At 35.5% G+C, this 17,588-nt stretch overlaps 1 protein-coding gene across 1 annotated transcript; it reads left to right on the top strand.

Annotated features, from left to right (window-relative positions):
• The first annotated feature begins 236 nt into the window (after positions 1-236).
• Positions 237-16,945, top strand: LOC138333981 (bromodomain-containing protein DDB_G0280777-like). The gene is made up of 4 exons (XM_069282709.1): positions 237-498; positions 5,131-5,361; positions 12,798-13,045; positions 15,611-16,945. Exons 1-4 carry the CDS (start codon positions 450-452, stop codon positions 16,943-16,945), a joined length of 1,863 nt encoding a protein of 620 aa, XP_069138810.1. The 5' UTR covers positions 237-449.
• The last annotated feature ends 643 nt before the right edge of the window (positions 16,946-17,588 follow it).

Raw genomic sequence — 17,588 nt, 5'->3', positions numbered from 1 at the left:
TGAACACACGTAGAAAACCCATTCATATTTTAATCAATAACACATATAGTTTGCATAGTTTACAAATGTCTATATGATGTCTAATGTGATTATTTTACATGAATTATTTCATCTTTGGGTTTGAAAGGTCAAGAAAATATACAACCTGACGTAAATGGGTCATATTATCAATTATTCAATATGTACATGTATATTTTGATGGGTAAAACAAGCAAGGTCATTAGGGAAAGGTGAAGATGCACATTGAGCTCGCTGCACATCTCTACCCTAGCACTAGAAAATGCGGTATACCCATGTTTACACTGAACATGCATCGGGTGTTCAGATAAAGCTAAATCGGGCACTTTACCAGAGCAAATGAGAAGGAGATTAGATTAGGGTTCAGGCGATGGTACAGCAGTATCCTACTCGTCCAATTAATATCACGACAGCGTTTCATTTCGCTCGTTATGGGGAATCTTTCTTCGAGATGGATATTTTTCTACGTTATTTATTTAGGTAAGATGTAATTTTGTATCAATGCTATGACGTTGTTTGCCTTTGTTGTATACGTATGGATGTTTTACTAAGTATGCTTAGGATGTTTTATAGTCATATTTCATTAATTACTAGTATAAATGTTTTATACAAAATGACCATCTTAATAATATTACATTTGATCATGTTTCGCTTTCTTTTGAAATAGTTTTTCTTGATAAAATGATATAAGAAATCTTATTCTACATTTGGTTTTCTGTAGTTTCAGATTTGGAAGTAATTTGTATGACATTAGAAATGTCTTTTTTCTAGAACAAAGGAAAATATTGAATGGTATTAATAATAATATAATATCATTTGCTACATAACGATGCCAATTTCTTTTAACAGGGCTTTTCTTTTATACTTTTGAAGTTTGGATACATTTCTGTTTATTAACAGTGCATTTTAAAACATATTCTTCAGTCAATACATTCGATAGTAGAATGAAAGGAGAATTAAATAATAAATGAATCGATTACACTGTTAAAGCCTTGAGAATAGAACAAAACAAAAACTAATGTTATTTACAAGTAATGATACATTGTTATATATGTTTAAACCTACTTGTGTACAGTTACCGAGATCAGACATGTCATAAGAATGTTTTCACGGATAATCTAATCTTTTCTCCTCCACACGATACCTATGTCTTGGTTTGATGACACTCGATAAAGATAAAAACTAGGTGCGGTAACATGCTGTTCGGTAAGAAAAACGAACAAAGAAATATACATTTATAAAACATACCACATTTAAAAAAAGTTTAAAACGTTTAAAATAGAATTGCTGATATTTTATACATAATTACTCTGTAAACTCATGATATATTTTATAGGCACGCGTTCTGATGTAAAACGCTACTAATATTCTGTGGTGTTTCCATTGCAGAAAAAAAACAGAAAAAAAAAACATTTCAATGTTTTAGAAATGAATCAATGCTTGCTCCCTATATGAGATTGCCTAACGAAATTAGCGACTACTTTTGTATTACGATCATCTACATATTTAGATCGCTTTCTTGTGGTCTCGAATGGTCAAAACTAGCATAAATAGACCTGTGTATATGGACCACTTGGCTACACAGACCATGTTTTCTGAATCCCCTTGGTAGTCTTTATATATAGGTTTGACTTTAATGTTTCAATCGTTTGATCCTACAATATAAAAGTCACGTGTACAAACTGCCATGACATTCAAGTGGATGTATCCGATGTCTAGATTATATACGATTTGATGTATGTATAAAAAAACAAACGACTATTACATTAATTCGCTGCAAATATGCATTATAAAGTAAAATATAACAATGAAATGAGGTATAATTTTATAGTGAACAAAATGTAATCAAAGTGATGAAGTCATTATGGAGACGGCATGAAACCGTAAATACTATTGTATTTATTTGAATTTTGATTATATAGTGCTATCTTAATGCAGTTGGTATGGTTACTTTGCAGCATTATTTTTGCAGCTATGGTTGCTATGGTAACCATCCTAAACATGCATGAATTATACAAATGTGAAAAAGTAGTATACACTATTCCGTCTTTCACCAATAAATCATCCCTGAACAAACTTGATATTTCTAAAGATGTCTCATTAGTGCCTACATTTCCTCAGTTTATATTAGGTTTGTTCAAGATTAGCCTATCATATGTTTCGTACAGAAAAGAACTGCTTAGATTAGGCTAAAAATCACAGTTTCAAATTATTAATTTATATAAATGTTATATAGTTTCCATGGCAACTAGAGATGCACAAAAATGGAAACCTATTAAATATGTATTATAATTTTAACAACAATGTAACATATATGTTCATAACAACAATTAAATTTCTTACAAAAACAACTGAAATATTGATTTAAGGGTCAAAGGTGTACAAAAACATTTAGCAGTTTATTTGTTTTCTCTTCATTATCCTTATTGTTGCATGTTGACATGGGTATTAAGCACAGACTCAGGGTCAGGTACACTTGTGTAGTAAAAGTTTGATAAAATGAGCCCCAATGTGGCGTGATCCTACGATGGCCGACAACGGCCGTCACCTCGTACACGCATATTAGAAAAATGTGTACCTGAAAATTGTGTACCATGTCACATCGTACACGCGAATTAGAAAAATGCGTACATGAAAAATGTGTACCGTGACAAATCATATGTACACATTTTCGATAACCTAGTTTTATACTGATACAGGAATGGAGATGTAATGTTAACCTTTTGTAACTGTCACGTAATGTATTATTTTGTTTGGCACTCATTACTTTTATTGAAACTCTAACATTAAATTATCGTTGAATAATTCAATTTTGCTTGTAATAAGCATTTTCATTAGCTTAACAATTTATTTTATCAGCCCATGAAGGAAAAAAATGGCGTCGCCATTTGTAACGTCGCTTCTGGTTGAGACAATGGTGTAATGATTTCACAAACAGTCTAAAAATAAATTTGGAATTATTCATAGATCGTTTTCAGTAAATCGAATTAAAAAGATTAACTTGAATTTTTTTTTATATCTTATTGACATATAACATAAATATCTGAGTGTATTCTAATCCTAAGCCGCTTCGCGGTTTACTTAGAGTACACTAAGATGTTTGTGTTATATCTCTATAACATAGACATAATTCAAGTTAATCTTTCAATGTGTTAGTATGTCGGAAGCTCAGGTTCAGAATGGGCCATATATATCAACACTTTTATTTTAAAAGCTTATATTTCACGCTCATACATATATATTATAAACGCAGCGTAGGCCTTAGGAGGTTATAGAAATATGTGTACATACGATTGGTCACGGTACACATTTTTCATGTACACATTTTTCTAATTCGCGTGTACGAGGTGTCATGGTACACATTTTTCAGGTACACATTTTTCTAATATCCGTGTACGAGGTGACGGCCGCTGTCGGCCATCGTATGATCCTAATCTAATCGTACGATACGTACACCTAACATTGACTGGACACATGAATGGGATCTATATAAACCATGGGTATATATAGGTCACATGACGTCAACGTATAAAACAATAGGTGGTAACACTATGTTCGGTGTCACCCAGTAACCTAGAATCTATCCATTTGGGTTTTTAAATGATATATGCACTTGCTTATCTCGCCGACGGAGTCCCAATATCCCGTCCGAAAGGGCACAGTAATAGTGAGGCATATGTGTGTATGTTCCACCATTTTGGTTAGTTGGCAGGAACGCGGTTTTTTTTTATTTTCTGTAGAAGCAACTAATCATAATAGGTATTGCTTGGTGTGCATTACATCTTTTTAATACCACAGGCGCAGCTACAGAAAATGTAAAATTCAATTCTCTTATTTAACATAATTCTTAAAACATTTTTCAGTAAGTTAAAGTGAACAGTCGGGCAAGGATAGCTAAAGTCGGTAAAAATGATGTGAACGTATCTAGTATAATTTCTTATGGAATAGAAAAATGAAATTTCTCGTCAAAATCTGTCTGCGTACGTAGAAATTAATGTAAAGTATAGGAATCCTAAAACGTCATCCCGGCTGACTATGCCCGTGGTTACATTTCCACGCAGCCTCGCTTTCAATGCTTTCAACTTTTCTTTATTTCAATGGTCAGAACTGGGAAACGTAAGCAGAACTTGACCGTCGTATTAATATGTGAGAGCTTTTGGAAGACCAATTAACGCATTTAGACTGGTTTTCTTTGCCCGACTATTCACTTTAAGATACGAATTTTGATTTTTTTTTTATCTCAAATGTATATTTTTTAACTTAAATTGTAAGCTTTAAGGAAAAGATTAGATAACCTGTGAAGATGATTCAAATATAGCCGCCAGCTTATGACGAATCCGAAGCAAAACAACCGTGTCAATTATATCAATTTTACTGTATACCAAGTAACTAGCTATAGTATTATCAGATATCACACGCAGTTTGCATGTATTTCTCATAACCTCTTCATTATACTAACACATATATATTCAGCAACAAAATAGCACATGCCTAAGATACATAACATGTGTCTAGACTAGTACTGAAATAACATTATGGTATGCTTGTAGTGTGAATTACAAGATACAGAATACACATCATTATTTTATCTCATTATTTCTGAATCTTTCTCGTAAAAATCAAGAGAAAATCAAAAGCAAATTTACTTCAAATCTCCAGCATTTTACACAATATTTACGCAGAGGTTGTTTTCCAAGAATACACACACCGAAACACTGACTTCCGCAAATAGTGTGAATACGCATCCGATTATCTGTATTGACAAATCTTAAATATAATGGATGTATGAATGCAATGGAAATTCTAAATCATATATCAGTATATAAATTATATAAAAAATATTTTATAAATGGAGTGAAAAAGATAAGGATATTGTGGAACTATATTTTGTGTACTCTCTGAACTTGACAATATTTCCCGCCAAATTGAAGGCAGTTGTTCCGGGATTCCATCATATTGATCGGCGGTTACCACAATCTTATAATTTTATAGTTTTCATAATTTTATTTTATCGGAACAGTAAACATAAAAATAAATGGTTGGTCAAATGAAATATAAGGAATGATTTTATATAGTGAACATGAATTTAAAGATACATTGTTATATTTTCAGGATTATTGCTATCAGGAGTGAGGATTACAGAGGCCCGCTCATTGTCCACCCCAGTGTCCGGTGTCCAGGTACTGTCCACCAGTAGCTGTCATGACGTCAATGTGACACTGATGAGTCAGAGCTGTGACTTTAACCATGGTTACTGTAGCTTCAGTCATCCTAGATACCCTCAGATGGAGTGGAAACAATATACAACTATATCGGCCATAGGTGTCGATTCTCTACACGATGGTAATTATAGTTCAATATCCATCATAATCTTTTATCTTCAAACATTAATATTTACAGTATGAACTGACATGGACTCAGTAACCACGCTTTCTAGTATTATCATTATCAATGTTTAATGATAGCACAACACGTGCGGCGATTCTATTGTTACGGGGATAGTCGATGGCGTAGCAACGTGGGGTCATGACCCCACTTTTGGTGGGAACATATGATAGGCCATGGGCTAGGAGGGTCCCACATGCACCCCCCCCCCCAAACCTCCGAACCAATATTTTTCTGAACCCTTATGACTCACTGATCACAAATCCAAATGTTAACATTGCATAAGTTGGGATGAACTTCCGGTTATGACGTCATCAAGATGGCCGCCATCTCGAATTTCACTAAAAATTGAAAAATAGTCATAACATTAACATTTTTCAACCGAAGTAGACAAATGAGGTACCAAAATGAACACAATAGAACAACAAATACATATCAGGACCAAAAAATCCAATATATGTAGTGATTTCTACGCAGGAAATGAAAAAATCGGATTTAAAGCTCAAAAATGGTGATTTTTCAGCAAATTTTTCATATTTTGTTTGACGCAGCAAAAATGTTTCCCAACAGCAATCTACTATTTCTAATAAGTTTTTTGACCACTTGTCAATCAGTTTAAGCAACAAAAATAACTAAAACCAATGTTAACATCGTATAAGTTCTGGTTCTGACGTCATCAAGATGGCCACCATCTCGAATTTCACTGAAAAATGAAAAATAGTCATAACATTGGCATTTTTCAACTGAAGTAGACAAATGAAGTATCAAAATGACCACAATAGAACAACAAATACATGTCGTGACCAAATAAGCCAATATATGTAGTGATTTGAACGCAGGAAATGAAAAAAATAATATTTTAAGCTCAAAGATGGTAATTTTTCAGCATTTTTTCATATTTAGCTTGACGCAGCAAAATTGTTTCCCAACAACAAATTGTTATTCACAATCAGTTATTTGACCTCTTATCAATCTGGTAAAACAACAACAACAAAAATATATAGAAATGCAACAGAGATTTGTTATACCATCATTTGGTTTACAAAACATCACCGGATGCGGCATATGATTGTTATTTTTTTCCAAACCGCTAACACTACAGTTTCCTGGTGTATTGGAATTTCCTGAATATAACATTGGCTATTGACGATTTATATCTTAACAAATTTGAATTTAAAGTTGGCTGAATATCTAAGTGGGACTTCAAAATAATCCATTTTCATGCTCGAAATTTTGTAGACTAGTAGCCTCTCAAACTGAATTATTACGGCAAAACGCTAACTAATAGCTATAGGGTATCAAATTAAAGTTCCGTAAATACCATGACACTTTTCGAAACATATTGTGTCTTTTAGAATGAGCACATCCATTGTTTATTTCCTGTGTATAACGCAAGATATAAGATGGTTACTACAGTGTCACATATTTCTTTCACTAGTTCTTAATGCTAATCATTTTCGTTGTGCGTGCTTTCTCGCCAGAGTGTCGTCTTCGACCTCGGTGACCTGATGTGACATTACATTACCGGGTTACCATCGTGGTTCTAACTTGTCAACTGTCCATGTTCAGAGTTAAGATCAGAAACATCGGCTTCAGGGATGTGGGAGCTCTTCCTGTTTCCAACCTAGTTTCACCTAGATTCACATATCGTATATGATGTTCCAGACTTCCCCGGCATGATGGAAAAGACACCAGATCAACATTCTGTGGAGGGTTGAGTTGGTTCTCCTTAATTCGTATGAAGCACAATTCCTAATTCTTGTGAACCTCAGTAACCATAGGTGGCACAGGTGGATTCTTTGAGGTCATAAATGAGGTCTGCAGTGAAGTTTCACTCTTTGCCAAGTCTGGAAAGCACTTTAGAGAACCTTTTACTGGAGAGTCTTCAATGGTCTCTTTGCGCATACACCAGATGTGACACAACCAGCACCTTCAAGGGAGTGGGAAAAGTCAGACCAATGAAAAACATTTAACATTTATGCCCTCATTAATGACCTCGATGATATCACCAGTGCCATTTATGGTTGCACGAGGGTCCACAAGATTGATGAATAGTACTTCATACGAATTATGGAGTTATGTGCTTAAGAGAACCAATTCCACCATTGGAAGAATGTGCATCTGGTGTAATTTCCATTATGCCGGAGAAGTCTGAAACAGCATATACGTACGATATGTTAGAATCTGAAAGAGATCCCACATCCCTGAACCTGTTGTTCCTGATATGAACTCTGGTCATGGATGGGTCATAAAAGGCTAGAACAACACTGGTTATGCAGTGTCACATTTCGACGAATTGAATACTGATATCTCGAGTACTCTGATTCGGACTGCATGTACCAGCTACCAGATATGCCGAGTCTCTTCAGTGGATAGGTCAGTGAGGCGAGAAAGCACGCACAATGATAATGGTTATCATTGAGAACCAGTGAAAGACATATTAGTGATATTGTAGTAACCATATGGCATTTTGCTTATGCTATGCATAGGAAATAAACAATGAATGTGCTCATTTTCAAAGACACAAACGCTTTGGGAACTGTTAATGATATTAACGGAAACACAGGCTTAGCTTAGGTTACATTTGTTACGCTATTAGTAGGTGTTGTGTTATTTTTGAGACGCTGCTAATCTATCAAATTGAGGGTATAACAATAATTCTTTTTTTGCATTTCTATATATTTTTGTTGTTGTTGTTTTAACAGATTGATAAGAGGTCAAATAACTGATTGTGAATAACAATTTGTTGTTGGGAAACAATTTTGCTGCGTCAAGCCAAATATGAAAAATGCTGAAAAATTACCATTTTTGAGCTTAAAATATTTTTTTTTTTTTCATTTCCTGCGTTCAAATCACTACATATATTGGCTTATTTGGTCACGACATGTATTTGTTGTTCTATTGTGGTCATTTTGATACCTCATTTGTCTACTTCAGTTGAAAAATGCCAATGTTATGACTATTTTTCATTTTTTAGTGAAATTCGAGAAGGTGGCCATCTTGATGACGTCATAACCGGAACTTATACGATGTTAACATTGGTTTTGGTTGTTTTTGTTGCTTAAACTGATTGACAAGTGGTCAAAAAACTTATTAGAAATAATAGATTGCTGTTGGGAAACATTTTTGCTGCGTCAAACAAAATATGAAAAATTTGCTGAAAAATCACCATTTTTGAGCTTTAAATCCGATTTTTTCATTTCCTGCGTAGAAATCACTACGTATATTGGATTTTTTGGTCCTGATATGTATTTGTTGTTCTATTGTGGTCATTTTGGTACCTCATTTGTCTACTTCGGTTGAAAAATGTTAATGTTATGACTATTTTTCAATTTTTAGTGAAATTCTAGATGGCGGCCATCTTGATGACGTCATAACCGGAAGTTCATCCCAACTTATGCAATGTTAACATTTGGATTTGTGATCAGTGGGTCATAAGGGTTCAGAAAAATATTGGTTCGGAGGTTTGGGGGGGGGGTGCATGTGGGACCCTCCTAGCCCATGGCCTATGAATGACTCGATTCCAATCAGCTGTTCAATCGAATTTGTTGACGATGACGGGAGAGAAAAAAAATATGAGTATTTTGATAAAAAATATGCGATTGCCGCACGCTGGAGTACGTGTCAATTTTATGTAACCGGGGTTACATAATTTACACAAGCTCCATTATCATTATACCTTCATAGCCTCAACAAAAAAAAGTATTTCTTAAATCATGGAAAGTGAAATTCTTTTTGTGGATGTCAATATGAGAGGCTGTAATTAAGTTAAATAATTCATTGGTTTACTGCCAAACGATTAACAAAATAAAGCAGTAGAATTCTATCAGGACCATTATCATTACAAATATTATAAAATGTTTGTGGTGTAGAATGCTATCAGAACCATTATCATTTCAAATATTATAAAATGTTTGTGGTGTAGAAATGTTGTTTTTGTTGTTACTACTAAACCACGTGTATCATAATTTATGTCCATCCTATCTATATCTCCTTGGTGACCGGAAAACTAATATCTTGCACTGCAGACTAAGAAATAAATCCAGTATCTTAAAATATGACCTGTTCAGAGTAAATCTTTCTGACGACCAAAGCTGTGCATGTGTTTTTGAATGTGAAGACGCATATCATTATTTTTTTTAATTGTAATTTATGTTCCTCCAACTTAAAAATAACTCAATACAGAATAGACATTGAAATGGCCACCATAGGTGAAATATATTTATTATCATGAAGAATTAAAACAATAACATTATGACATCAAAACAAATCGTTTTTCACTCAAAAAGTATTTTGAAACTACATTACCAAACATTATTACAATTAGCCCTAGTGGAGTTGTAAAAATCCGCCACAAAAGTACACTGACAAACAAAAATAAATGATAAAGAGGGTGGCACGTGGGTGGGTTGCAAAATTGTCCCAAACACTAAAATTTGTTTAAGCTTTAACACAAAGGATTTCGTCTTTCTTTTCTAAATATAAACTGAGAAAGCTGCGCATGCGCCTCTCCATGTAAACCCAAACCTAAATATTTTGACCAATCAGAGTTCCCAGAATCATTTATCTCCCCACAAATTACAATTTATATTAAAGGTGCTTACCCCATAAAATTCTTTTAAAGCTACCCAAGTTTTTTAAGATTCTTATAAAAAACATTATGATAACATGCCTACACGCAGGCAGTATAAAGCCTATATAGCTACCTTGTAATTTATATGCTCGGCAACGTATAGAGCTTTACAGAAATTTAAACGATTATATACCATTATTTTAACCTATCTCTCTCTCTCTCTCTCTCTCTCTCTCTCTCTCTCTCTCTCTCTCTCTCTCTCTCTCATGTAGTATGTAAGAAAAATGGAAATGTACATTGTATATTTAAAACTACTACGCTTATTCTATGTTTATATTGATTTCGAGTATATCAGAAGTACATGATATTTCGTTTCTGAATAACATTTTAAGTCTGCCATCTTCAAATGTTGATTATGTATATTTGTAATATTGTTGGAAAACAAACAAAAATAGCGTTTTTCATTAATTACAGGGCCATAACGGAGGCAAATAGGGTCCGATCAAAGTCCCGATCGAACTTGGTCAAGGACGTGAGACATTTAAAAATGGTACTAATTACAAGTTTAGAGAAAATTATGCAATATTTGCAGAATCAACCAAAAATGGCACTTTTCGTTATTCAGAGGGCCATTACTCCGCCAAATAGGGTTCAATCAAAGTCTCGATCGCACTTGGCCAATGCCTAGAGACATTTAATCATATTTCCAAGTTTCGAGAAAATCTTGTAATATTTGCGAGAGTTATTGAACGGAACCAGGCGAAAATTGCGTTTTTCGTTAGTAAAAGGGCCCTAACTAAGCCAAATAGTGTCCATTCAAAGTCCCGATCAAACTTGACCAAGGCCCTGAGACATTTAACCATGTTCCCAAGTTTAAAAAATATCCTGTAATATTTGCGAGAGTAATTGGACGAAATAAGAAAAAATGACGTTTTTTGTCAATGAAATGGCCATAACTCAGCCAAATCAAAGTTCCGATCAACCTTGGCTAAAGCCCTGAGATGTTACCAAGTTGCGGTAAAATCCGGTAAAATTTGCGAGAGTTATTAAACGGAAACAGCCGAAAATGGCGTTTTTCATTAATCAAAAGGCCATAACTTCGCCAAATAGGGTCTGATGAAATTGTCGAGCGAACTCATCCGATTTCGAAATAGATGGAGCATCAAAACATGCCATCAACATACAGTTACATACATATTTACATACAACAATAATATGAGTTCATCAATTTACAGTTACATACATAAAACATAATATGAGAGTTCTTGTTACAATATGCATTGCAAAAATTATCATAGAAAAATATTACTATCAGAAGTACATGACAAAGTATGATAGTTAGGAGAACAAAACATGTGAAAATCGATGGGATGGTGTGAAATCAGAGTTTCGAGCACCAATCTTCCCAAGCAAATTTTTTTTCTTTGTTTTGTCACGTGACCGAATGACCAGTTCTGATTGGCTAATCACCTAAATTGTCATAGGGTTAACTCGATTTACTTTATCTTTCAAGGTACCTAGCGATATGTCTAAATCAGTTCAGGGGGGCTCCATACAATTTCGAAATATAACATAAAATGTTTAAATTGTATTTATTTAACATTGATTTTGAAACAAGTTAAATACAACTTATACAAATCACTTTCGATGGCCCGGATGAAAGCCCGCAAGTGGTCTTTGAGTGTGAGGAAACCGGAGTGCCTGGAGAAAACCCACGTGATCGGGTAGGTGATCCCTGACCTTTTCACGTCCGTGCCGGGATCGAACCCCGGCCGGCTAGGCAAAAGGCGTATGGCTTAACCACTACACCACCGATCAACCACCAGGTGAATCCAAATCTGGGGAAACTATTATATACACCTATGAGGTTTACTTTGTTTGTCGCAATGATTGGTTTTTAAATACTATATGATTTGTCCATTATTTCAAATTAAAAATCGACAAACACTTTCTATACATTTCATAGACGTTAAAACAGCCTACAATAAATGGCAAATTGTCATATTTTCTAATTTTGTTATCGTTGAATATTTTCCACATTATCCGAAAATTGTATATGCTCTCTTTTAAATTAAAAAAATGAATTTAACATAGACGTTTTTATCCGGAATATACAACTTGAAACCATAGAACATAAGTTTGGTCAATGATTTTTTGTAGGCACATAACAGTCATTTAGATAATGTGTGGTAATCATACTATTATAAAGCTTAAAGTTGCATCGTTGGTTGGATACCCTTCTAAAAGTTAATACCTTCATAAGCATTTCTATCTTCCAGGTAAATAAGGAAATGCAGTTGACCAGCCTGGGATAATCAATTAACCATTATAGTCACCAGTGTATCAACCACTCGGGAGAGCGCTAATAATGGCACAGCCTGTTCCCCAATCCCAATTGTAATATTACAATAAAACATTTTTAAATGAAAAATCAACAGGGAGTGTTGGTCTTCGATACACGATACTTTTAATTGTTGTTGACGTGCAGCTGGGGTCCCAAGTTTACATCATTTCTATTTTGGTATGATCGATTGGGCCAGGCAATGATGACTTTCAATGGTGGATTTTGCATGCATAGACGAATAAAAGAATTTAAAAAAAGCTAGTGAGTGCCCAATGGTAAAAACCGTTTATTGTGTATAGGCATGTTGAAGAAAGTTTGTTATTGTATATTATACATATATGTTTTATTTGCGGAGGGAAGAATAAGATGTTTGAGATTAGTTTGACGAACATCAGTATCATAATTTCAACGCAGTAAAAACAGGATATAAAAGGCATGTGCTTCATAAATGGTCATTAAGTGATATTGACATTACAGGTGGACCATTCCTCTATCCATACACTCTCGGTAAACATACTGGCACCACTTCCTCCGTCACCACCGCCACCATCAGTGGTGGGGCTGTGTGTATACAGTTCTGGTACGCCATGGCACATTCGGCCTCCAACCTAGAAGTTTTAGCGGACGTCAATGGCAAGGAAACTTCGTTATGGAAACTGTCTGGTAACCATGGAAACCACTGGAATAGAGTAACATTGGCAGTTTCTAGTCAGGATCCGTTTAAGGTATTTTAATATGATATTTCCATAATATTACATATAAATAAAAAATAAGTGTCAAGTTAATTATGGGGAACCAAACTTAATTATGCAGTGGTGATAATATTGTATTGCGGTGTTATTGTACCTTTCGATATATAAAATGGTATCAAATATAGTATCGTTGTCATTTGCTTTGTGTCTTTGTTATGTATATCGTACCATCGTCTTTCATATTGTATTATTGTCGTTCGTACTGTATTTTTTCAGTAAATTCCAGTCAAAAATAAATACTGTCCTGCGTAATCAACTTTTGTTAGGGACGATTCATTTTATAGTTTATTTTAAGATAAAAAGATAATATAAGAACGACTATGACGAAGATATAATATGAATCTCGAAAGGAATAATATGAATAACAAAGACACAATATAAATGGTAAATGTACAAAAATTTAAAGTAAAAATCAAAGATACGGTATCAACTTGAAGCATAAATATGAAATACAACATATACAGCAAAAAAGAATACAGTGTAATTAAAGGCCCACTACGTTTCAGAAACGGCTTTTATTTTATTTTAAAATTCTAACTGTAAAACAAGTAAAATAATTTTGAACAATTTTATACAGAAAAATAAGATACTGTTTCATAACGCTGGTCGTGTTATTTTCTCAGTGCCATCCTAATTATCGCGCTGTTGTTCACTACGCGACAAAAGCGAACTGAACCTTCTCTAAACTTTACACACAGAATCTTGCATTTATTTGCCGTTTTGAGGACCTTTTTTACTGAAAAGTAAATAATTCCAATAATATCTTTTTCTATTATCATTGTTGAATATGGAAATATTAAACACTATGTGAAATTTTACTGGAATTTCACTATTTTGGCCATACACACAACAAGCTAAAACGATATCTTCCGAATTAGTTGTCTCGTATGACCGTTGTTTCAGTTGAAAAAATAATAGCAACACATTCAATTCATTTGTCCTGCCATATGTTACCCCTGCTCTCCAAATTGTTCCGATGACTATTTTGACTAATTCTTTGCATCTTAAACATACAAAGTTGAGTTTTTAAATACGACATAAAAACAGTGCGTGCGTGCTTGACTTTTGTTCCGGTACGATATTTGTTATATTTTTCGGCATTAAAGTATTAATATCTAAATGAAAACAGTAGGTAACAATTTAATTTTTAAAAATTTAATATATGCATCACGGCGACATTAAAAAATAGAACAGTTTGTGACAATTTAAGTAAAACACGCATTTTAAAAATGGCCGTCAAATGATTGGTAATTCTTGTTTGCTGCAAACAGGGCGATTTTATTATATCCAAACTTAATGAAAAAGATTTTTGATTAAGATTGAAAACTTCATCTTAGGCCATTGATACATGTATTTATGTTCTGACGCTATTATTAATGTTAATTATATTTTTAACTTTGAATCGTAATGGCCCTTTAACATGCTATACTTGCAACATCCAGTTTCAACTATACCTGGAACACATGAGGTTATACTGGAATCGGGTTGTCCGTCTGTCCGTCTGTCCGTCTGCCTGTCTGTAGACACTCTTTGTCCGGCGAACTCCTCCTAACTTACCCGACAGATTTTGATAACATTTGATAAACAAAACCCTGACGAAATGGGATGTTGAGTAAATAATACAGGGTTCTGCAATGTACCCTATTATTAGAGTTATTACTAATCAAACGGCCTAATTAACCCGAGTGGGGGTATAAGTCTGCCACTTTAGGGACAGTTCAAGTTTATTCTATTGCCGTAAAAGTCTTTTCACTCTTTCAGTTACTTGAAATGAGTATTTTTTCTGTTCTTTTATTGACTTTCTTTGTGGAAACAGAAATTAGTTTCGCTCCATTGTTTTCTTTTTCAACGCGATCGGCTTACTTTCTAAATCTTTCATTGGTATTCAAATTAAAACAAAACATTAAAGAGATTAACATATTTGATACATTAATTATAAATGTTCAGTTATCAGAATTTTATTTATACACAAACACTCTGACGATTTTATATTGTTCATACGTATCATCAAAGTAACATTTAAAACCAGCCTATTTTATATTAAGTCTTATTATCATGATTTTATTGTATATGCATTTCATGTGAAAGATTGGTTTCACGTCAATAAGATAGGTACAAAAATTGAAAATGAAAGCGTTGGATTGGATATGTCCTGATACGATTTTTGGTACACGTATAACTAATTACAAATTATAACAAAACGTTGAACAATGATCAACAGAATGCTGGTATAATAAGTCAAGTGCTGACAAATTTCTATCCTTAGAACTCAGGACATGCTTCCCTTGCTTGAATCAAATTCTAGCAAGAGATATGCTTCAAAATTATATAGATCGCCAGTCGATAACTTCATGAAGAATCAAATAACAAAAGAATTTTTAGGTCATGAAATTTAAATTCAAATAACAATCTCTTCTTACACATTATTCCATATTGGCCTGTACATTTCATGTATAACTTTGTTTTGTTGTACTGCCTTCTAAAGGCGAATTAACTCAAAAATGAATGCTGCCCTACGACAATGTGTTTCTGTTCCAGATTAGCTTCAAATGCGTAAAAACGGATTCTACTACAAGAGTCGGGGTGGACGATGTTAGAATATGGACATATCCTATGGCTACAACAACACCAACAACCACGCCAACCACCACACAAAAAACCACACAAACCACTTCACCAACCAAATCCCCAACCACCACACCAACCACAACACAAACCACCACACCAACCGAAACACCAAACACCACATCAACTACAACACCAACCACAACACCAACTACAACACCAACCACAACACCAACCACAACACCAACCACAACACCAACACCACAACACCAACCACAACACCAACCACAACACCAACCACAACACCAACCACTACACCAACCACACACACCAACCACAACACCAACCACTACACCAACCACAACACCAACCACCAACCTACCACAACACCAACCACCACACACCAACCACAACACCAACCACCACACCAACCACAACACCAACCACAACACCAACCACCACACCAACCACCACACCAACCACAACACCAACCACCACACCAACCACCACACCAACCACTACACCAACCACTACACCAACTACCGCACAAACCACAACACCAACCACAACACCAACCACAACACCAACTACAACACCAACCACCATACCAACCACCACAACACCAACCACCACACTAACCACAACACCAACTACCACAACATCAACCAAAACATCAACCACTACACCAACTACAACACCAACTACCAACCCAACCACCATGCCAACCACCACACCAACCACAACACCAACCACAACACCAACCACAACATCAACCACACACACCAACCACAACAACCACCAACCACCACACCAACTACAACACCAACTACCACCCCAACCACCATACCAACCACCACATCAACAACAACACCAACCACAACACCAACAACCACACCAACAACCACACCAACTAGAACATCAACCACAACATCAACCACTACACCAACCACCACACCAACAACACCACCACCACAACACCAACCACCACAACACCAACCACTACATCAACCACCAATCCAACCACAACACCAACCACTACAAAACCCACAACACCAACCACAACTCCAACAACCACACCAACCACAACACCAACCACCACACCAACCAACACACCAACCACAACACCAACCACCATACCAACCACCACACCAACCACAACACCAACCACCACACCAACCACCACACCAACCACTACACCAACCACTACACCAACTACCGCACAAACCACAACACCAACCACAACACCAACCACAACACCAACTACAACACCAACCACCATACCAACCACAACACCAACCACCACACTAACCACAACACCAACTACCACAACATCAACCACAACATCAACCACTACACCAACTACAACACCAACTACCAACCCAACCACCATGCCAACCACCACACCAACCACAACACCAACCACAACACCAACCACAACATCAACCACAACACCAACCACAACATCAACCACCACACCAACTACAACACCAAACTACCACCCCAACCACCATACCAACCACCACATCAACAACAACACCAACCACAACACCAACAACCACACCAACAACCACACCAACTAGAACATCAACCACAACATCAACCACTACACCAACCACCACACCAACAACACCAACCACAACACCAACCACCACAACACCAACCACTACATCAACCACCAATCCAACCACAACACCAACCACTACAAAACCCACAACACCAACCACAACTCCAACAACCACACCAACCACAACACCAACCACCACACCAACCAACACACAAAGCACAATAATTTCAACCTCAGTAAGTTCACCGAAAAGCACACGAACCACCGCCCAACCATCAGTATCCCCAGATACAACATCAGTTGTCTCAACACCAAACAACAAAACCAGGGCAAGCATTCCATCGACAACATCCCAATTGTTGACAGATATATCAACAATTACAATAT

This window comes from Argopecten irradians, chromosome 10, assembly GCF_041381155.1.
Source record: "Argopecten irradians isolate NY chromosome 10, Ai_NY, whole genome shotgun sequence".
In the NCBI taxonomy this organism is placed as follows: Eukaryota; Metazoa; Mollusca; class Bivalvia; order Pectinida; family Pectinidae; genus Argopecten; species Argopecten irradians.
The sequence above is the reverse complement of the archived record's forward strand: the minus strand, read 5'-3'. Positions and strand labels throughout refer to the sequence as shown.